Source organism: Anarrhichthys ocellatus, unplaced genomic scaffold (genome assembly GCF_004355925.1).
Source record: "Anarrhichthys ocellatus isolate YVR2014 unplaced genomic scaffold, GSC_Weel_1.0 scaffold19, whole genome shotgun sequence".
NCBI classification, from domain to species: domain Eukaryota; kingdom Metazoa; phylum Chordata; class Actinopteri; order Perciformes; family Anarhichadidae; genus Anarrhichthys; species Anarrhichthys ocellatus.
Genome location: NW_022280049.1, coordinates 374,855 through 396,812, shown reverse-complemented (window position 1 = coordinate 396,812; position 21,958 = coordinate 374,855). Strand labels below are relative to the sequence as shown.

General features: G+C 41.0%; 2 protein-coding genes across 5 annotated transcripts in view; one reads left to right on the top strand and one right to left on the bottom strand.

Annotated features, from left to right (window-relative positions):
* The first annotated feature begins 422 nt into the window (after positions 1–422).
* On the top strand, positions 423–21,532 carry LOC116389229 (putative methyltransferase NSUN7). 2 transcript variants are annotated; one of them, XM_031857754.1, is made up of 13 exons: positions 423–909; positions 1,479–1,848; positions 6,497–6,555; positions 9,169–9,299; positions 9,406–9,558; positions 10,166–10,349; positions 11,291–11,525; positions 12,205–12,348; positions 12,572–12,673; positions 14,087–14,222; positions 14,776–14,899; positions 18,522–18,786; positions 19,242–21,531. In XM_031857754.1, the coding sequence occupies exons 2-13, from the start codon at positions 1,509–1,511 to the stop codon at positions 19,601–19,603; spliced, it is 2,235 nt and encodes a 744-aa protein (XP_031713614.1). In that variant the 5' UTR covers positions 423–909; positions 1,479–1,508; the 3' UTR covers positions 19,604–21,531. The 2 variants fall into 2 exon arrangements, with proteins under 2 accessions (XP_031713614.1, XP_031713613.1); XM_031857753.1 differs by lacking the exon at positions 423–909 and adding an exon at positions 951–1,075 and having other exon boundaries at positions 19,242–21,532.
* Positions 19,910–21,958, bottom strand: part of apbb2a (amyloid beta (A4) precursor protein-binding, family B, member 2a) — a 35,111-nt gene continuing 33,062 nt past the window's right edge. For all 3 annotated transcript variants that reach the window (XM_031857758.1, XM_031857755.1, XM_031857757.1), the window contains one exon: positions 19,910–21,793. In XM_031857758.1, coding sequence (XP_031713618.1) covers positions 21,617–21,793 — 177 coding nt within the window. In that variant the 3' untranslated portion in view covers positions 19,910–21,616. The remainder of the gene's footprint in view (positions 21,794–21,958) is intronic.

Genomic DNA, 21,958 nt, shown 5'->3' with positions numbered 1-21,958 from the left:
GCATTTTGAAGCACTTGTGGTATTTTATACAATACATATATATATATATATATATATATATATATATATATATGCTCTTAGAGGGCCCATTTTGCATAATGAGTACTTTTACTTTTCATTCTTTGAGTGGGCTACATTTCACGCGTTAGTCTCTATTTTATTACATGGAAGAAATTTCAATTGTTATTTTGGACTCTTTATTGGTCTTTGAAAGCATTTGGACAGAATGACATATTACCGTCATTGCACAAGTATGCAGGTAGTGGTCACTGACTGATTTTAGGGAGCGACATTTGAAGTGTCTGGAACTAAAACTTTGATTTAATTTCACTGTAACATTTAAAATAGGTTTTCATAATCATGCTGCTTTCAATTACATTGTGTGCCTGGTGTACGTTAGCTCATATGGAATAATTGGGGAGTAGAGTAAAGTAGAGGGGTCCTATCCAGCTACCTACACGCCCCTGTGTTTGGATAACATTCCCTTCATGGACGCTAGTTTTGAAACAACAGCTGCAGGCAATCTGCAACAGATTTAGGTTTATGTATAACTGTCCATCATTAATATGTTATTAGCTTTCGTTTGACATAATTTTCTCTGAAACTTTATCAAGCCCACAGTGTACCAGACAGTAAAGGACATCCAGCGTTTTAAGGCGATTAATTCTTTTATCCGTGAAGAACAGGACCTTGAAATGAGCATGCGGTTCGGTTGCCATGATGACGGGAACACGCTAATCCAAAGGGCTCCACAATGTTGACGGACATTCAGAAAGTTTGTTTTTAAAATGGGACAAAAGCATTTTGTTTAAAACAAATTAAGATACTCATAGGAGCAGGGGGGGTTTATGTCCACATCTGTGGAGAGGAGACGATCCTTCGCCTCATAACGGACACAGATTATTCACGGTGAGTATTTATTGGCAGTTAAAAACTTTCCGTTGAGTCAAAGTTAACGGAACAACAAACGGTAGTAAATTTACCGTTAAACGACATGCTTGCATCGGTAAATATGAAGAGTGCAGGACACGTGTACAATACGTTTGTAGGAGAAAAGAGGACACTCTTCTACAAGGTAACGTAACGTGATTTACACCGACACATGTTCTAGTTTACCGCTGTATTATTCATGTTAATACGGTGAGTCATATTTCCTACAAAGATAGCCTAGTAGGCCTACAACCAATATAATTATGCACTAGTAGTGTCTAAATGTACACCATGGCTTTAAATATTTCAGTGTGTATGGCTGACATTTTGCAGTAATATTTATGGCTGGACATATATTCACGAACAATTCATTTAATATCTTAACCCAATCTTCCTATAGATATTACTTAATTAGCCTAGAGTCAAGTGAAAGTCAGTTGTATTTGTATTATCCCAAATTTATTATGAGTGTTAAACTTAATTTCTGTGTATGAGCTTTTTTGCATTTTTTACGCCCTCAAAGTAAAGATGTCATGGTGTGTTTTCAGCTGTCGGAGAGAAAATACATCTCTGAGAGGATGGTGAAAAATAACAATACTGGAGGGCTTCCCAATCGCTCTTCCACGTGCACGACACATAAGCCTGCAAACAGCAAGGACCTGATACCGGTAGATAAACCAGCCGACCACAACATCCCTGCTGTTTCTCCAGAGCTCCAGACCACTGGCCAAGGTCAGCTGGGTTTTCCAGACAGAGTCTACCTGCTGGCGTCAGTCATCTTCCAGAATAACCACCTGGAGAAGCCTGCTGCCCACCGGTTGGTGAATTATGGCAAAGAAAGAGGGCTCCCGTTACCTGAAGTCAAAGATGAGGAGATGCACCGTACAGCGTATGAGCTGGCCTTCAATACACTTAAATGTGAGTGTTGACTGGTAAAGTGACGTTTGTTTTGATTAATTTCAGGTCCATCAAATTGCAAGTAAAGCCCTTTTGATTGGCAAACAAACAGCCATTTGGTATGAATAGCCCTTGGGAAGTTAATAGGTAGAATTGAATATTGATAGATTGATTAAGGGTAAATAGCTGAGAAAAATGCTTAAATGACCAGGGGGCGATTCTGTGTGATGCTACAAATCAATCTGGCCCATTATCTGTTATCTGGGAATAAGGTGGGGTCTGGGAGTCACAGGAGTCTGTAATCACTATGTAAGGGAGGGGAGTGCAGGAAGCTGGCTGGAATTGATTTAAGGCATTCTCAGTGGATGGAGAGGTCAGGTAGCACGAACACCCTCGTAGCCACAAATGATTTTTTTCCCCTCCTTACTATCTAACCACTGAAATTACAAGCCTCAGGCCGACATGTCCCACAAAATAATGCAGATCACCTCAAAATATGCATCATCACGAGAGAAGCCCCAGCGTTGTTGCATTAACCTATATTAGTTTTACAGCTGTAGGTCATAGTACTTACATCACCAGGAGAAATCGACTCGATTGCTGAGGATAATACTAAAAGAGAATTTAGAGATTATATTGCTACAGCGTTGTTTTCATCCATCACCCTTCCTTCTCTATTAAATGATGCCTTTATAAGGATGAGAAGTTTGCTGTTGCTGTTAGTTTGCTCAAGAGCTTGAATTTGAGCTCTGCTTGAGGAAAATGATCTGCTTGAGCTTAGAACAATTACAATATGCTGCATTTCTTTTTTAAAATGTAATACACTTTTTGTTCTGAGTTTATTATAAAGGCAAATATCCTCTATTTTAGTACAGTTTTTCTCTACATGGTCCCACCCTCTACATCTTACAGTGGGTTTCAGCCAAAGTAGTAAGGTACAAAGAGAGAAAACTCAAACAAAGGATGAGCTGAAAATGCCATCGTTGGCTAGTTTACAGGATTATTGGCAGATATCTGGACTGGTTACGTTATCCCTGATCTTTACAGGGACCCTGGTCTAATAGATGAAAAGAAGTAGGAGTTTTCCTGCATCAGTTAAATCAGTTTCCGTTGCTACAGTTGTTGTATTTACATATCAAATTGACAGAAAATCATTGTTACACAAGAAGAGCGGCCCGGTACTGATTTTAAACTTTGGTTATAAACACATGATTGCCGACTTGCCTTGATCAAATACACGTATTTTGGTCACATGTTAGATTCCCTCGGGCTAGCTGTGTGGTGAAATTGGGTGCAGATGAAATGACACAGCCTGGAAGCCAATGTTAATCTCTCCTCTTCCTCCTCCCACGAACAGCCTGACTTTTGGTGCAGAAATTGATCTGCTAGTGACACACATACCCAATGCTTGCAGTCACACACATACACACACACACACACACACACACACACACACACACACACACACACACACACACACACACACACACACAGGACACATTTGTGCACTGTCTTGGAATGACTGATCCAAAATTGAGCTTAGGTCAGTTGTTAACCCAAAGAAGAAGTGCTTCAGCAGCAAAAAATACGCAGAGCAAAATGCCAATGAGCTTTGGTATTGATCTTGTGATTATAACTCTTATCTGCTGAAAACAAAAAAGACACTCAGTCAGTTCTGCATCGGTTGCTGAGGACACCGACTTATCTGTTGCTGTGGTTGACAGTCAATCCTAAAATATGGATTGGGAGTTGGTGATGTTTACCCTTATGCGGATTCGACATTCCATAGACAAAGACAAAGCTGGAGTCAGTCAAATGACAAATATTAGCAGTAAGTCAAGTTGTTTTTGCCTTCCCTTCTCTGCCTCCTCCTCTCTTTTTTTTATTATCTTTTATTTGATTTCTTTGACCTCTCCTGTCTCTTTAAAAAGTCTTTTTTCACATGTGAGTGACTGTCTGATCACTGACCTAGAGACAGTTTATGTCGTCAAGGTTTAATGCCTTGTTGACTTGTCTTGCCTTGTGTTCTCAGTGCTCAGAGTATAGTGCAGATGTTATGCATGTTATGTACATGTATTTTTGTGTGAATTGTAACTGGTAAAAGAGGAGTTGACCTTGTCGCTGGCCATGAGAACCCCCCTCCCCCTCCCTCCCTCCTCTTCCCTCTTTCTTTCTATTGGCTACTCCTCTGAGTATTTCTGCCTCATTGTCCACACTGTTCAGCTGGGCTGCCAAACGTCCTTGTCAGATGACTGTGGCAGCTGTATCCTCTGTGTGCAACTAGAAAGGTTCTTTGGACCACTTTGTTTTAGGCTGGATTTAGAGCATGAAAGAGGGAAAGACAGTCTTTTTTTCGTCCTTGACCACAATCAGAACACCTACTATCTGGATGCTCCAGCAAATATAAAATTGTGCAGGCGCATGATATGTAAGATAGATTTGCCATTTAGCTCAAAGGTAATTGCATAACTTATGGCATGTACCTTTCTTTGGCCCGTCCTCCGTTAGATCAATGTGGAATCGGGTGCACTGATGCGAAACATTGTGAGACAAAGAACTGGTTGAAGAGAAGTGGAGCCTGCATTCGGGTGTGGCTCTTTCACTCAGGATTTGTTTGACTACAGTCACCATCAGTCACTGCTCATTGTGTAACACCTGGATGAAAGCCACTGAACACACAAGCTCAACACAGGTCCTGCGATCACTAGTGCCTCCTGCTGGTGTCGGATTTATTTCTTGTTAGACTGATTTTATGTCATTTTTTTCATTTGCACCTCTAGAGTCAGGAGTTTGTATTTAAGAATTTCTGTCTTGTCCCACCAGTAAAACCCAGGCACTGTCTGCTGTGCAAAGATGTCTATTGTAAGTGATTTATAGCAGAATTTCCTCTGTGTTTTACTCAACCTGCTGTGTGTGATTTATAGCATGCGCAAGACTATGACCTCTACAGAGTTAACCATGATGGCTCCCTCAGGGGTCTGTGCTACTCTGTGTGCACTGAGTGGTTATCTCCTCGGGGCTTATCAGGCCTTCTGCAGTAATGGCCACCATTGTAAACCCCATTGACCTGTATCTGCTATAAATTAGACCACTGCTGATGATATGCTTTGTTTCTTCAATTAAAGATAAGCTCTATTACGTGCAAACTTTTACTTTGTGTGTGTGTAACTGCATGCACATGTGTGTGTTTGTCCTGCCCTGCATGCTGTCCAGCATGTACAGATTGGCATGATTTGAGATGTTGTGATAAGTTAACAGCAGTGTGTGCGGTTTCCATGGTGTCTCAGGCGAGCTGGGCTTACCTCCTATTTGCAGCTTAAGAGGTGTGCCTGTCAGGAATAAGAAGTACCTGAGAAGGCAACAATGTGTGTAGTAGACACATACTGCACAAGCACTTTACTATTGAAACCCTGGGTTCTCACACTTACACAAACCTCATTTCCACCTTTTAATTGCTTATCTGCAGCAGCACAATGGACCTTTCTCCAAACTCACTAGAAACACAACCATCTCGGGGAAATTATCATTTTGCCCATTTCCAGTGCGTAATGAGCAAACACTGTACCTGCAGAGTGGCTTTGGAAGCAGCTGTTGTTTTATCCTGATATGATAAACTGGATAGTGTTGCCGGCTCTCTTATCTCCCACATATTGAAGAGGAGAGCCCACTTTTCCCAGATTGGAATGTGAAGGATACGCCTGCATGTGCTTTTATGTGTATTTCAGAGAGAAAGCATCCCGCAGGCTAGCGGAACAGTTGCTGCAATCATGATATGACAGCCATGACATGGGGATGAAAATACTCTATAAAGCACACATACTGTAGATATTGGATCGGCAGCTCTCACCACTTTAAAGGTCATAGTTACCTTTTTCAGACTACTGTCCAGATTTGATTAAGAAGGTCAAGCAAAGTTTAATTGTATAGCCTGCAAACTTAACAGATGATAGACCCAATTTAAGTTTTGTAATTCATCCTGTCTGTTATAATATAAAAGTGTAACACAATGTCCATCATGTCACCACTACGTAATTTGCAAGTAACCTGTGTTGAATAAAATCAAGAAGATAACAATTCATACAAACACTGTCTAGTCTGGTATGAAACACATGTGTGCCTGCTATTTGGTTTCACTGTTTAGATGTAGCCTGTTTATTACTTAAGATGTCATTAATGCCATTAGTCCTTGGATTACACACACCCACTCACCACAGACACAATAAATGAAAGAAATGAGGCAAATGAAGAATCAGATTAACTCTAATTAAGCACCAAATAAGCGTTTAATCACGGGAAATTAAACCCTCCATCGAATTGAATTATCTTTTCAAATTAAATCACGATCATTTGGGGTGCCTCTAGGAGCCTCTCTTGCTCTTTGTCTTTATCTCTTTTCCCCTCATGTTCTCATCATTAGATATGGATTTGTCCTTAGTAGCATATATCTTACCAGCTAATGGATATTAGTCATTTCGTGTGGTTCTATTTCGCTCCAAATGAAAGGGCCTTGACTGGTTTCTAGGGATAATTAGACCTTGATATAAAGATGGCACTAATATGCATCGTTATTACTCAGACACATAATTGGTAATGGGAATCCACATTACCACATTTCCATCCTTCTACCTAACCTTGTTTTACCTCTCTACCACTTCATATTTCTGCACAGATCAAGAGCTGCTGGAGGACATTATGATTGACAGCTACTTTTACCTCACTCAGCCAATGGTAAGTGAGTTAAATAGGAGCAGTATTCTTTAATACAGCAGTAGTTTAAGAGAAGTCAACATGTCTTTTTCCCTTGGTGTGTATTGGCATTATATGACAGAGAGGCACATCTGTTACTGTCAACTTGCTGCTGAAAATCAAGATCCTTTTGATGCTGAGAATAGCTTGACTTGAATTTTGGAGTTTACCGTGCTATTACTTTGTTTATAGCGTTGTTTACCTCGTGCTGTTCTTCTAAACTCTTTGGCTCACAATCCTCTACTCAGTGCTCCAATATTCATGTCCTGCTGTTCGTATTCCACATAGGCTGCTCTTTGTTCTGTTCTCTAGACCTCTAATCAGTAACAGTTGTATTGATGTACTACACTAATGCTCTCCTGTCGTCAATTCACAAAGCACCTTGTGTCTTTCACATTCCCTACCTTTATGATTGACAGTCGCTCCCTTTGTAACACATCTAAAAGGTACTATGAAGCCAGGCCGTGTCTTTTCCGTTATTCATTTTCTCAAGCAAAACTCCCCATTAATTAGTGATGAAATAAACAACCCCAGTGTGTTTGGATGATGTGGCGTCTGAGTGTATCCTGCACAGTGTGGCCTACAGAACCAGTGTGCTGAAAGTTATCAGTGATATTTGGGCTGCGTAGTCATAAAAGAAAGATTTTCAGCACAGCTGTGTACCTGCGGCTGTAGATGAACTCTCTGCTACTTAAATGAAGAGGTATCCTCTGGAGGAGATTGGCATGTACTTTTGCCCTACTTTTATTACTCCACATAAAAGAAGCTGCAGAAAACGGAGGGTGTTCGAGCTGCTTCTCTTAACAGTCTGGATGGTGATAAAACATGCACAGCGCTCGTCATAGCTGATCGAGAATGAAAATTAGTGAAAGTTATGAAAGCAGGAGGTGGTGAATGTCAGAAAAGTGAGCTGTCATGGAGTGTAAAGATTGTAGACAACCAATGTCTACTTCAGAGGACGCAAACATAATACAGACACAATAATAATGTGTGTTTGAAGCAAACCCCCCGCCCCCCCACCCCCTCCAACCGACACAGACATATACACACACACACACACACACACACATACACTGTAGCCTTGTGAAACATGGCCCTGGGTGAAATGAATGGTTCTCCCTATGTGTTGGTGGCAGGTCGTTACTCTGCATCCGGACAATAAAGCCCAGACACAATGAGACAGTCTTTAGAGCTCACTCTTACCTCATTTTACACTGCTGGCATCTATAAAGTTCAACCTTGATGGAGAGAATAGGTGGCCTAGAAAAGGGGGGTACATGTGGGTATTGGGGAAAAAATGAGAATAAACTTATAGAGAGGCTTGCATGCCTGAGGTGGATTTGACTAGACTAGAGAGAGAAAATGAAGCCTAAATCCTGCGGAGGATGGAAATGAATGACGTTATGGATGTGAAGCAAGCATATTAGGTACATTGTGACATTTAACATGAAATAGCCCCGAGCTCCGTGAAAAAGGAGCATTTGGAAGTTCCACTACATCTAGAATCTTCTTGAAAATAGTTTACAGAATAGTTTGCTCTGTGTAATAATCAACATGGTATTAACTGAGAATAAATCAATAGAACATATTAATGTTGTGTATTCTATAAAACTCATCTGATGTTTGTCTCATATTCCTTAGTTTAATTTAACTATTGCATTTAGCGTCAAACCAGCATTGTTTTCAAATCCAGTTTATTAGCTCATAAACTGGATTTGCATCTGACTACACAGCAGGCATGTTTACTGTAGGTCTATTTCCCACCATGGCTGTTGCCAGGGAACTTAGTGACTGGGAATTTCCCCACACCCAAGGGTTTACCTTGGTAAAGGGCAAGTGGAACTTGAGGTAGAGAAGACGAGATCGAGAGGAAAAGTCGAGTGCTGCAACCTGTTTCTGAGACTGACCTTTTCAAAAACTGAAATCAAAAGCCTATGGAATGAATAATAAGCGCCGGCTAATTTCCTAGCTGCAGAATGAACCCTGGTAGCGTTCTAGCTTCTCGGCCCATTAGCCCAGTAGTGAGGATGTTGCAAGCTGTTGCTGCGGTGGAACACCATCTGTCACTAATGCGGCTGGTGCCCTCCCACTCTCAGGGACAGAAAGGTGGGGAGTGAAAAAGAGAGAGAGATAGAGGATAGAGAACTGAATGGATAGAGATAATTGTAGAGGAGGAGAGATAGAGACATAACTCTTCTTCCTATGTTTAATTAAGGCAGCAGCGGGGTCATGGCAGGACATCCTTGAGCTACTGTATGTGTGTGTGTGTGTGTGTGTGTGTGGATAATTTAGTCTTGAATATGCAAATAAATTGTATCACTGCACTGCACCCCTCATTAGGTTATCAAAACAGTGCAATCGACAGTGCACTGTAACCAAATGTCAGGTTGTGTTGGTTTCATGTACATTCTGGATTTGTAGATGCAGCTGATGTTTGAGGCATTCACTAATTAAAAGCTTGTGTCTCAGTCATGTTAATCAAAATTATACATTTGTCTGTTAGGCATGTGGCCTCTCCTTGTTCCTCCTTTTTCCTTGTTCTCTTGTTAAAACAGAAGTCACCAATTAACTGTACTTTTTGTCCTCGTGCTCTAGCCAGATGATCAGATGAGCCTCTTTGCCGTCATGCTCTATGACTTCCAGGACAGAAAGTTCCTCCCACGGGAACGCCATGGGGAGGAGGAGATCGTACAGGAAGTTAAAGATGTGGAGAGCTACTTCCTCAGGTAAGGAATGAAAAAAACAACGAGAATAAGGAAAAAAGGAGTGGATTCATAAAAGGGAATACAAATTGAATATAGAAGAGATAAAACATTCTTTTGTTGAACGTAGGTTTAAAACCAAGCTGGCAGCATCTCTGGCCCGCTGCAGAATCAAACACGATCTCTTGTCCATTGAGCATATCCTGCCAGAGAGTGTAAAGAGGAAGCAGCAGAGATCAAGCAGTCTTCCACTTTACGCATGGGTCAACACACTGAAGAGCAGGTTAGCTGAGCACACACACGCAAACACACACACCACTCACTCACCTACTCAGAAGCAGATGACGTGCACCTGTACATGCACACCTGTACATGCACACCTGTACATAAACCTAGGAATGCACTGTAAGCAAATGTAGAGTGCAAGCATCTACACACAGACCTTTAACTTGGTGTGCAGCCCAATGTTTTATAGACTAGGTGCCTTGCTGACATCCAATTAAACCACTGAACAGTGTGTGTGTGTGTGTGCGTGTGTGTGTGCTAATGCATGTTCTTGCAGGCGCCCTGACAGGCTGATTCAGTTAGGTGTAAATCCTGCTTCTGTGGACAGATTCAATCAGCAACAACCCTCAGCAAGCTCTAGGACTGTAAAGGTCACCTGTTGGGACTAGTAGTTTGCGTGTGTGTGCGTGCGGTTGTGTGTATCTCCATAGATTTTACAGCTCGTTTTACTTCTAAAGTCTTTTTAAAAGGCCACATAGAAATTGTACACACGATTATTATCTATGATGACACTCTTCCTCTTTATCCCACCTCTTACCTTCTTCCCTCCTTCATACCTTATCTGGGGCTTTCCCTAATCTGCTCTCCTCTCTCCTCTCCTCTAGTGTCGATGACGTCCAAAGTGTCCTGAAGAGTGCGGGCTTTTCGCAGGTGAAATCGATTGGGGAGCTGGAGGGCCAGACCTTCTGCCAGGATCCCCACTGTGGGGATATACTGGTATTCCCTGCTCAGCTGAAAGCTCAGCTGTACAGCACCAAGCTGCTTAGCGACCACACACTCATCATACAGGTACAAGCTTCACAGAGAGAGGAGGTTTCTGACGAGAGCATCCTCCTCCCCCACAGACTTTAATATGGTTGTTGAAATCTGTTCTGCGCCATCAATCCTCTCTGATATTTATGATTTCACTTCGGTAATGGACTTGCTCAAATTGATTATAAGACTGAGTTCCCTTATGCCAACTAAGATTAGTTTTCCCAGATACAAATATTTCACATCAGTTCTTCTCATCCAGTCATACGTCACTTTGAGCCATAAAGAATCCTTCCGTCTGGGAGGGGGAGAGCGGCTTAATCATTTCATTTCTACTCCATTAAAGTCAAGCTGCCATGCAAACTGTAAGCAGCACAGCACCACAACACAATTAAATTGGATTTTGCAGCCAAATTCAATCAAATATTCAACACCACTGCCTAATTAATCATCTCTGCCTCTTTCCATTTTATGACTCTCCATCACAGTTTCTCTCCCCTAGTTTCTCTCTTTTCAAATGGCGTTGTTCCTCTCCACCCTGGTTTGTCTTTCCTGACAAACCCTGTAATCTGGATATCAACTAGAGAAACTTAAGCCAGCCCAGTGGTTCCACAGGAATACGTCCGGCACTGTTTCCAGAGGGGACCCCATTGATTGAAGGACATCTTTCTTGTAATCTGACTGCACTGTTATTCTTCCTCTCTTTTCCTCCTTTGCTTCCTCTCCTCCTCTTACCTCCCTTCCGTACCTGCTTGCAACAGCTGCTCCAAACTCCCTCTCCTCTCTCATCTATTCCCATCTCAATTCTATTTACCAGTATCCTACAGTGCAACTTTCCCTCCTATTTTCTCTTATCTTAGTTTGTGTCTCATCAGTTTGCAGAGTGTTGCTGCTCTGCAGAAACCTGTATCTAGAAATGTCTTTTATTAAAGTCTGTCTCTTTATCGAACTGATGCTTTCACTAAATGTGTCTGCAGGATAAATCTTGCAGCCTGGGCCCAAATGCAGTGTGCGCCCTGCTACCAGAGGAAGGAGATGTTCTTATGTTGGGCTGCTTCTCTGGCCTCACCGTGTCCCACACTGCCTCCCTGATTGCAGAGAAACACAAAGCCAACAGCAACGTTAAGCCCACAGTCTACGTTTGTGTCAGTGACCGTACAAACGCTCAGAGGGAGGAGCTGCAGCAGGCTGTAGCTGCCATGGGCTCCAAGAGTAGGCATAAGATGGATGTGTTCATGAGGGCAGTATCTGTTTGTGTCTTTGTATGCGAGACAAAAGAGATTGAATCAGAGGAAACGTGGTCTATTTACTGTCTTTGTTTTAATGACACCATAAGCGATGTTTGTCTTCATCCATCTTTTACTTCAATGAAAGAGAGAATGAGAAACTGAATATTGCCTGTTGGCGTTGTCACACTGATCCACTATTTTTTCAAACTGACTGCTCTTTTTTAGTAAATAGCTTTTTTAGTAAGAATACCTATTTCGGTGACGTGAAGTGATACAATTTGATCACAGTTTTCAGTGAGAAGATTTGGGGTAATCAGGCAGAGAGTATTGGTTGAAAAATTGTCAGTTGCTGTTGTCAGCAAATTCGTAAAGACTTATATCCAGGCAGTGCACTTAAAAGCAAATTGTCTGCTGAGATTCTGAATTGTATGTAAATACAGTATTGCATGCTGATAGTGGCTGCCTGCTCAGCTAGTCATGAGGGAAACAGTTAAGTACATGTAAGAAAGCTGACATTTCAATAATTGCAAAAGATGCCTTCAGGCAGTGTATTTTCCCACAAAGAAATATAACAGGAAATTGTGAGTAGTGTTTAATCATTGAGCAAATGTATATTTGTGATTATTCAGGGTATCATTGAACTCTATGTGCGTTCTGCTCAGATGTGAAGCTGATACCAGAGGTCTTCCAGTCTTTGGACAACAGAGACAAGCGACTCCAGAAGTTGCGTGTCATCCTGTTGACCCCCAGGTGTTCCGTGTCTGCGGTCAGCAATCCGGTCGAATTCATACTGCAAGAGAATGGAGGTAAATAGCCATCTATGAGGATTTCAGAAATACATGTTATAATCTAGTGTACATTAAGCCTCAGAACAGACATTCTCAAAACTCCTCAGAGTTCTCAATTTTCTCTGCCCATCCGTGTAGTTAGAAAATGTTTCATGTGCACGCGCACAGTTGCTTATATAAAACCCATACCCACCTGTAAACAGATCCGCTAATAAAACAGAGATTCTGCTCTTTTTCTCAGACACAGACCTGCTGCTGGACTTATCCCAGAGCTCCATAGCCCAGAGCAAACTGGAAGCTCTGGCAGCCCAGCAGAGGAAGGATATCAATCATGCCTTGAAGTGTGAGTGTTGAACCACCTGCTCTCATGCTGACAAGCACACACACGCACACTCAGACACACACAGCATATGAGCTCAGGCGTGAGCGCGTAGCCTCCCTCACCTCTCTGACACAATGAACCTTATACTTCCTAAATATCTGATCTCGTGTGCCATTAGGCTGAAGCCTGTGGTATCGTGATCGTCTGAGTGTTAATTAGGAATGCTAATGTTCCTCTCCGTCGGACATCCACAGTCTCCTGCAGTATTCCTTGCATAGTTTAAGCAAGTGATTAGCAACTCTCCTTTGTAATGCATATATTCTATAGAACTGAATATGACAGAGGGACCATAGACTGAATATGAGGGCCCTACCGTGTCAAGTTACATCATATTCTGTACTGTGCAGGTGTCACGGTTCTATTCTGAAGTCAATGCCTTCCTGCACAGACGTATTGTTAGCCTCGGTCTGTCTTGTATTGTTCAGTGCTTTTCTTTCTGTGTTGGTCTGGGTCATGTCCATCGAGCTGTTGGAGTCTTTCTGTTAGGGGCAATGAAAACCAGCTCCTCTAATCACACTGCCATCCATCAGCCCTCTTCTACATTTTTGCCGGTGTAGATACTTTCTAATAGGACTGTTCATTAATGGTGGGTGTGTATCGAGTATTTTACCTTGGTTGAGTCGATAGTCCCATTTCACATAAGCATGCGCATAGACAGTGCTCACACAGACGGATACTAACATACCTCCATAGCCCTTAATGTCCCAGCTGTGAGCTGTGTGTGTGTTGTAGAACAAGACATCTGAATGACAAATGTTACTGCCTCAGTCCTCTTCTTCTTCAGTTCCGCTTCCTTGAAGCAATAATTCACATTTGTTTGGAGCTGATTTGCCACATCGGAGAAGGTTTTATTTGTTATCAGCTTGGCGTTAATTGTTTCTGTCTGGCTATAATTAGTGGGAAAGAAAGAAATCAAAGCTCAAATGAAGGAAATCAAACGGCCGATAGCTTCACAAATCTACAAGCCAGCAGCAGTTGAATGAAATGAGCTATGTATTTACGCAAACGGTATTAAAGAATTAATATTCAAGGACCCATTTCTTCAAAGGGAATGCTTGATGAGGAGGACGACTCAGTTTGAATAATCACATTTAATTGTCATAAAACGAGAGGAAGAAACTTTTGACTGAATGTGTGTGTGCTTGTCTGACTTCCTGCGTTAATTGAACATGAAATTAGTTTATTGTTTAAGATTGTGGCCCTATGTCAATAAATCAGCCTAATGTCGTGGTATTATGTGTCACATATTATTTCAGATGTATTTACATTTAAAAGGGTAATATGATAATATCATGAAATATACTTGTAACACACAGAGGTGGAGTATTAATATTTACGTAATTGTTGATACAATGCACACATTTCTTTGTATAGTCTCTAAGGTTTTGGCAGTGGTGTACTCTACCTGTTCATCATACAAAGAGGAGAATGAGGAGGTGGTGAGCAGAGCGCTGGAGCAAGCCAAGGCCCGCTCAGAGCAGGAGGGGGAACCAAAACGAGCAAACTTCAGGTCAGCCTCAGGTCTCTGTATCGCAGTACCCTAGTGCACCTGCTGCATCTGTATCTGTCATTGTCTTTCTTCGTCTGTTTGCCTCGCTGTCTGCCAGCCTGCTCGGTTGTTTGTCTGTTTCCCTACAGACAGGCTTATGTCAAAGTTTCAGCACGCCTCAGGTAGAAACTGGAGGAGAAAATATCATCAAAGGTGCCCTTTAATGCCTCAAAATGCTGTGGAAAAGGGCAGGAAAAAAACATTTTTTGGACAGCTTCCCTGCTCGTAGACATTCTGTATAGTTTTTTGTTTGTTTGTGTGTGTGTGGTTTGAAGAACTTAAGACTTGAATTCAACCATTCATGTAGCCCTGAATGTACCAAGACTGTCTCCTTCATGAATTTAGCTGGCCGTGCTGCTGATGCCTCAGGCTACCATAAATACAGCACAAGTATAGTTATTGGTATTGATCACACTGGCTTTAATTATTACGTAACTCGTGGACTTGCATTCATTTACTTACTTAACTAGCATGGCTCATGTTTTCTGTTTCTGTATATGTGTGTTTCATCTAGGCTTAGTCCATCTCCGTTCAGCATTCCTGACCATGCCGAGGGTCCAATGAAAACACACCCCTTCTTCATGCTGGAGCCCTCAGAACAGAGGAATGGCTGCTTCCTAGCTGTCCTCAGCAGAGAGGTTAGCATCACTTAAACAGAAACCTCAGAGCAAAGCAGTGCTTCACCCTCAAAGAACTTTGTTAGTTAGGGTAATTCTAGTTTATTTCATAGTTTATTACATAGTTTATTACATAGTATACATACTATAACATTTTATATGACATTTTTATGGCATGTTGTGACTTTTTATGATATACTTTTACGATGATTTTTTATGATTTTTTATCATTTTATCATGATTTTATGACATACTATACTATGACTTTTTTACAAGATTTTTGCGACACATTCTCTAATGACAGTGTGTATGAGTTTAAAGGGCATACTATACTATGACTTTATTATGTTTTATGACATACTGTACAATGACCTTTTGTGATGTTTTGATGACTTTAATTGGCATACTACACACGATACATACTATACATTTACTTTTTTATGACATACCGTTTTAAATTACATTTTTATGGCATACTATTGGCCCACTATGACATTTTGTATGCCTTTTTCTGGCATACTATACTATGACTTGTTCAGTTTGACATACTATATAATTACTTTTTTATGACATACAGTACTATAGGCTTTCTATTACAATTTAATTTCTTTCTATGACGTTCCATACAGTCTTTTTTTCAATGACTTTTTTGGCTTACTATGAATTTTGAATGACATTATTTTTTAAACATACCTTTTGAAATGCATTTTATTACTTTGATCAACTACGCTATGACTTCTTTTCTGACTTTTTCTGATATACTGTAGCATGACTTTTTATGACTTTCTTATGACATACAATACTGTGACCCTTTTCTGACTCTCTTATTGAATACAACACTTTTTAATTATATTTTTTGACATATTCTACTATGACTCTTTTTACGTTTGGATGACATACTATACTATAGTAGTTTTTTTTAAACATACTATACGTTGACATTGACATTTTTATGAAATACTATTCCATTAATTTTTCATGACATTTTCATGGAGTACTAGACTTCATTTTAACATTTTTTACGACATACTGTACTATAATGTTTGTATGCAAAACTTTTTTTCGGCATACTATACTATGATTTTTTTCATGCCATTTTTATGGCATAATATTTAACAATGGCTCACTAATCACATGCTTTATGACATACTTTACAATGACTTTTCTGTTTCAAATTTTTTTATTACATTTTTATGGCATACCTTACGATGGCTTTTTATGACATACAATAGTATTACTTTTTATGAGGTTTTTAAAGACATTCTATGTCATGAAATGTTTTTTTTGTGACTTTTTTATGGCATAATATAGTTTGACTTTTTGTGACATTTTAATGGTATGCTATGCTGTCGTATACGTCTCAGGAATGCTTTGAGGGATTAGCTTCAAATTTGGCGTATGTTTGTCTTCTTCGTGTAGAAACAGAGCCTGTTGAATATCTTTTTTTTGTATTGGTAGAAGGGGGAAGGTGAGTTGGGAACCGGGCTACTCAAGTTGAGGTTAGGTGAAAATGAGCTGTCACAGCCACTTGATCAAACGTGTGAGACAGAAAAAAGTAGAGGAGAATTAAGGTCAGCCTGCTAGAAGAAATGAGAATGTTGGGTCACAGATGCAGGTGTCTGGTCCGAGTCTAATCTGCAACCAGAAAGAGACTGTGAGATGAAGGAGCAGAAAATGACGGGGTGAGTGGGAATGAATTCTGAAATGGGAAAAAATAAGATGTAGAAATAGAAATCAAGTAAGTCAGAATGAGATGAAAGGATGAAAGGAGTGAAAGGGTCGATATTACGAGCTGCAGTTCGAGCAGCAGGAGAGAGAAGAGAGTCTTGGATTTCATTACACAAAAGAAACAACAAGTAGGAATTCACTTTTTTGTGTGTATGAAGACATTTTTGAATTACACTTGGAAAATTGGACACTGTAGAAGTTTCTTTGAAGTGATTTGAGTTTATTTTAGCAATGTGTGTTTCTGAATGGAGCGCTCTGTTAGATTTTCAGAATTTTTTTATGAACGTTAGTAATTGAGAAGCGCTCTGTCTTACTCTATTGTGTTATCTAGACACAGGCTTTCATTGCTTCAGTGAGAGACTCTCCGTTTTCCTATTTTAACCAAACTCACACCCCTTTATTGTTATTTTTTTGTGGTAGTTAAGTGATGCAGTAAGACCGTTACAGTAGGGAAGCCCAACTCATCAGCAAGTCTCATCAAGTCTGTGCAGCCAGGCTTCCCCACATCCTCATAATCCACATAGCCGAGTTTACGACATACTCCCCGGCATTATGAAATCTGCTCTTATGCTTATGATTCCAGTGCAGGGATATTAAGCCATTTTACCCCCACCGGGTGTGGCGGAGTGCTCTGGTGTCTGTTCCTTTCTGGCCATCCATCATGTTTTATACCTCCGCAGATAGGAATGAAAAGATAATCAAGGCGCTGTAATGGGGCCTCATACAGGATTTTTTTTCTCCCCACCTCTAATAAACTCAGCTAATCAAAAGTTATTGTGGCACTCCGAAAAGCACCATAAAAATAGCAATTATATAAGTGTTTGAATGCTGTCTGGCTTAAATCAACTGTCATAGTGGCCCCCAGTAAAGCTCTTTATGAGAAAACCATACGGAAACAGCTGGGAACAATAAAGACAGTCAAGTAATGTGTTTCTGGCCTAATTTCTAGAGGAAGCAGAGTACATCACAGGTGGACTTTTCTCTTAAAGTCCCCAACCTCTGAAGGAAGAATTGGACAGTAGTAATATGGGATTCATACCACTAGACTTTTCACTTTGATTTTGTTTTGCTGATTGTTTCGGGTGTGTTTCATCGATTTTGGTGTAGTCAAGATATAATGGATGTCGTGATTTTGGACGTAAGTATTGAAACAGAATGGGTTCAGCTCCAGCGTGCTGTGGCAGCTAAATTTGGCAAAGTGTAGAAGGAAATGAGAGATTTACAGAGTATGGCATAGTTGGTTAGGTCTGATGAAGAGGAAGCGAGATTTACAGGGGTGAGTGGGAAGAAAGGGTAGCAAAGGATAGTGTCTGTTGAATAATTCAGCGCCCCCTGTCTGTATGAGTTAGCATCAATGAAGTCCACCAAAGACTGCATTACAGTGGCGCTTCTAAAGCCTGTTTACCTGTGTGCACAGAGTGCATCAACACCAAATAAGGACATGTACCTGTGCTAAATGTGCTTTCACACATTACAGTATGACCACATACCTGTATACAGAGAATTACAAACAAATTGTACAAACACATACATATTTGCATTAAAGTACAAGCAAGCACTTAGAAGCAAAATACGCACATAAACCCACACAGGCTGCATGCCCCGTAGTGTACACTGTGCTTGTGAATAATTCAGGTGTTGAGGAGAGCAGTGGGCTGCTGTGAGGGCTGTTGCTGAGACAGCAGGTCAGCAGCAAGGACATGTTGGCGCTCTCCTCATCTTTTCTTTTACCAATATTACATTTGGTGGACAGCACAGACCATTCATTCTTTTTTTTTTTTTGGTATGGTAATCAGTATAGTAAACAAATGTGTTTTTTTTTTTAAAGTATATCCATGACATTTTTTCACTCTAAAAAATGATTCGGGGTCTTGTCTTACAAAATACAAGCTATTGCTTTGTCACTTCTCAACAGCCTGAGCCAGTCGTCAAAGAGGCACCAAATGAAGTGCTTATCAGAGCAAATGCCAAAGGCATACTGGACAGGATCGGCTCCAACCAGCTAATCACCAAAGAGCAGCATAGACACACCAACAGGACGACAAAAACAACCCATGGTCGCACCTCTCAGCCCCATCTCTCTGTCAGTGTTCATTCCAAAAACCAAGAGACCACGGGCAGCTACAGTACTACTCTGTGTGGACATCAGGAATTTACTAACAGGCGGCAGTCATCAGAAGGTGTGCATGAATACTTTAGCCCTATATCTCAAGTCAGTCTTATGTAGTAACAGGAACATACAGCTGATTAAAAGGCATTTTGGTAATTTTGCTTAGTTGCTATCTTGATGAGAGTTAGAGTTTTTGCAGGATTGATAGCACTCTCATGAAGCTACAGACAGCTAAGCAAAGCTGACCATCTCCTGTCTGTAGATTCATGTCTACACAAATATAGGAGGTTTCAATCCTCTCATTTATTCGGGCAAGATACTAATAAGCATATGTCCTTCCAAAATGTCCAACTTAAGTTTTTGGCGAAGAGGAATAGCAAGAACTATTTTAGTTTGAACAGAAGTAGTTCATGTAATGTCTTGTACTGTTATTCCTCATCCTCTTTTCTCAATGTGTTCTGTACTTTGGTCCAAAAATATGGTCCTCTCCCTTCCGACCACCATCTCATTGCTTTTGTCCTTCAGGAAAAGCCAAAGAAATGCGCCTGCAGCCCTCAAAGAACACAGTGTCCAGCTCCTTCTCTTCCTCCAAATCAGAAAGCAGCGCACCCAAGAAAAGCATCACCGCTGTGTTAAACACAACTCCCCGTCCTCCTGCTACCCCGCTGGCCCGTCCCCGCAGAGCTCATCAAGAGGTGCTGAAGCCTGTGGTGCTCGTCCTGCCTCCTGTTCACTTTCCCGACTTCTTCCCACCTCAGCTCAGCCAAACAGGATGCAGCCCAAGCTTACACTACAAGTGGAGGCCCCCAGCTCAAAGTGTACACCTCTCCCGCTCCAGTGGGGGTCTCTCCAAGGATGCTTTGGTCAAATCCCGGCCCCTGTTTTGAGCTCACCAACACCAATACACATATAAAACAAGTTAACTTGTTGTGCCAAATGCTTACTTAAATAAAGCCAGTAGTATCTAAATCTAACACCAACATATATGCAATGTTTTTGATCTGCCAAATTACATAGAGCATGTGGAAAAAGTCACCTTAGCCATTATTACTGGTCTTCATGTGTCACAAAGAGCGGCCTTGCCACGGTCAGAATCGAATCAACTGCATTGGGGCTGGGCCACTTCATGATAAATACCTACTGCATTACATTCCACTAACCTGCAAAATTAAAAGAAATTTAAGAAGCTACTCTTTTTTTCTTTTGGTAATGCATTTATTGTCACAACCGATTACATTTACATGGTGTAGAGATGAGTGAAGAACAGAACTGAAATGAGTTACAGTATCATTCTTGTTTGTTTTGTTTTTGAGTGTGTGTGTGTGTGTGTTTGTCTGTTTTTTTTTCTCTCATTTAGATCAGACTGCATTCACAGTTCATGTGGAGTGCAGGTTGTAGATATGAGCCATAGGAGCAGTGTAAAGGTTTTATTAGCAGTGACAGCAGACTTTTTTTTTTTTTTTTTTTTTCTCTATGTGCGTATTTGTGTGTGTGTGTGTGTGTGTGGGGGGGGAGTAGACTTGTTGGTTTACTGAAGAAAAGGAAATATAGTTAACCTTTACTGTATGGCACAGATTTGATGTTTTCCACGCTGTCCAAGAAGGGTGAACACTATTATGTACCACTGCTCATATAGCCTTGAGTGCCTAACATCTGCCAGACGAAGCCTGGGATTGGAATTTCTTGCTAACACATAAATCTTGGGTGTATGCATAAAGATTCCTGAGGAAATTGTAAAGTTTGAACATAGGCAATGTAACATTCTTGAGCTTTTAAACTCTGTTTTTCTATAATCTATGCAAAAAAAGTACAATCTTAACAAATTAAAAGTTTCAAAATACATTAAAAACGGTTATCTTTCTTTTGCTGATCTAAAAATCTGACTGACATCCTAAATTGTGATTCTGTAAATGGGGTAGAGAGTAACATTCTATTCAGGTATGGGTCAGAAATAGGCCAGATTTTTTTTGTGCCAGTGTAAATGCAGTAATGGTTATGTTGAAATGACTTGTGCTAAGAGCATTTATTCTTTGTGTGTTCACCACTCTTCTGACTGAGACCCCTATCAACATAAAACACATCTCATCACGAAAACATGCAAAACAAAGCCCATTGTCCCACACTCCATCTCTCCCTCATATCTACAAGTTTTGTGCCCTACATTCTCTCTTCCTACATACAATCATTTACATCCACGTTATCATTACAATCACTTCATTCATCCTCAATAGAGATGTTAAGTTTGAGCTCGTTTCAAGTCTGAGACACATCGAAGTGATGCCATATTGGTGGGGGAGAGCATGTTAGCAGGGCCTTGTCTTTCTGGTCTTTTCTTATTCACCTGTTCAAATCCCACGACAGCAAGTCGACACCTTTTCTGTCGTCTCAGGCGTCCAGTCCAGGTGCTCTTACTGTGCTGATGATGTTTTTTACAGGAAGGGACAGAGCATGAAAGAAAATGGAGTAAACCAGTGAGTGGTTCCATAAACCACACTGTTAACAGAAATTGTATCTTTTTATTCTGGGTTATCCTGAATTCTGTCTGTAGAGTGTTTGATCAAGTAATCAATCCAGCCCAGAAATCCACATACAGTGAAGGCCAATGGAGCCTGCAGGTGGTTTCCACTCGGACACAGCGGCGTTCAAAAATCAACCAGTGCTACCAGACTTTCCATTCCGCCTCATGAAAGCCATGAGTTTTCTTGTCATTTTTTTTTTTTTTTTTTATCATCAGGCCTACTGGAGAATCGCTCTTCTTCTCTTCATCTGCGGTGGTGTTTGTTAACATATATGTACATCGTCGGTTACCATGGCTGGTACTGATTAGGTGTTGCTGTGGCGATAGTGTGTGAGTGGCGTCCAGCAGCGGCTGGGGAGGGTGCTGTGGTCACTCGTGGCGGTCATTGCTGGGGGAGTTCAGACGGCTGTTTCTTGGGTTTCAGAGTGTCTATGAGAGACAGGACTCCACGTTTCACACTGGTGGTCACCCGGCGGGTCACCGTGTCCGCAGAGGGTGAGGAAGAGGAGCCAGCACGTTGGGAGGGTGGCCGTGCCACCAGACACTTCTGGTACCGCAGCTGAGAAAGAGGAGGATATGGTTTAATTCATCATTTGATTTTGGGGTTAAAATAAAATAAAATATATGCAAGATGTGTTTTACCTGCAGTTTTTAGGTAATTTAATAAAGGAATAGTTTAATAACAAATTTAGGATATTCGCTTATTTGCTGTTTTAGTAGTATA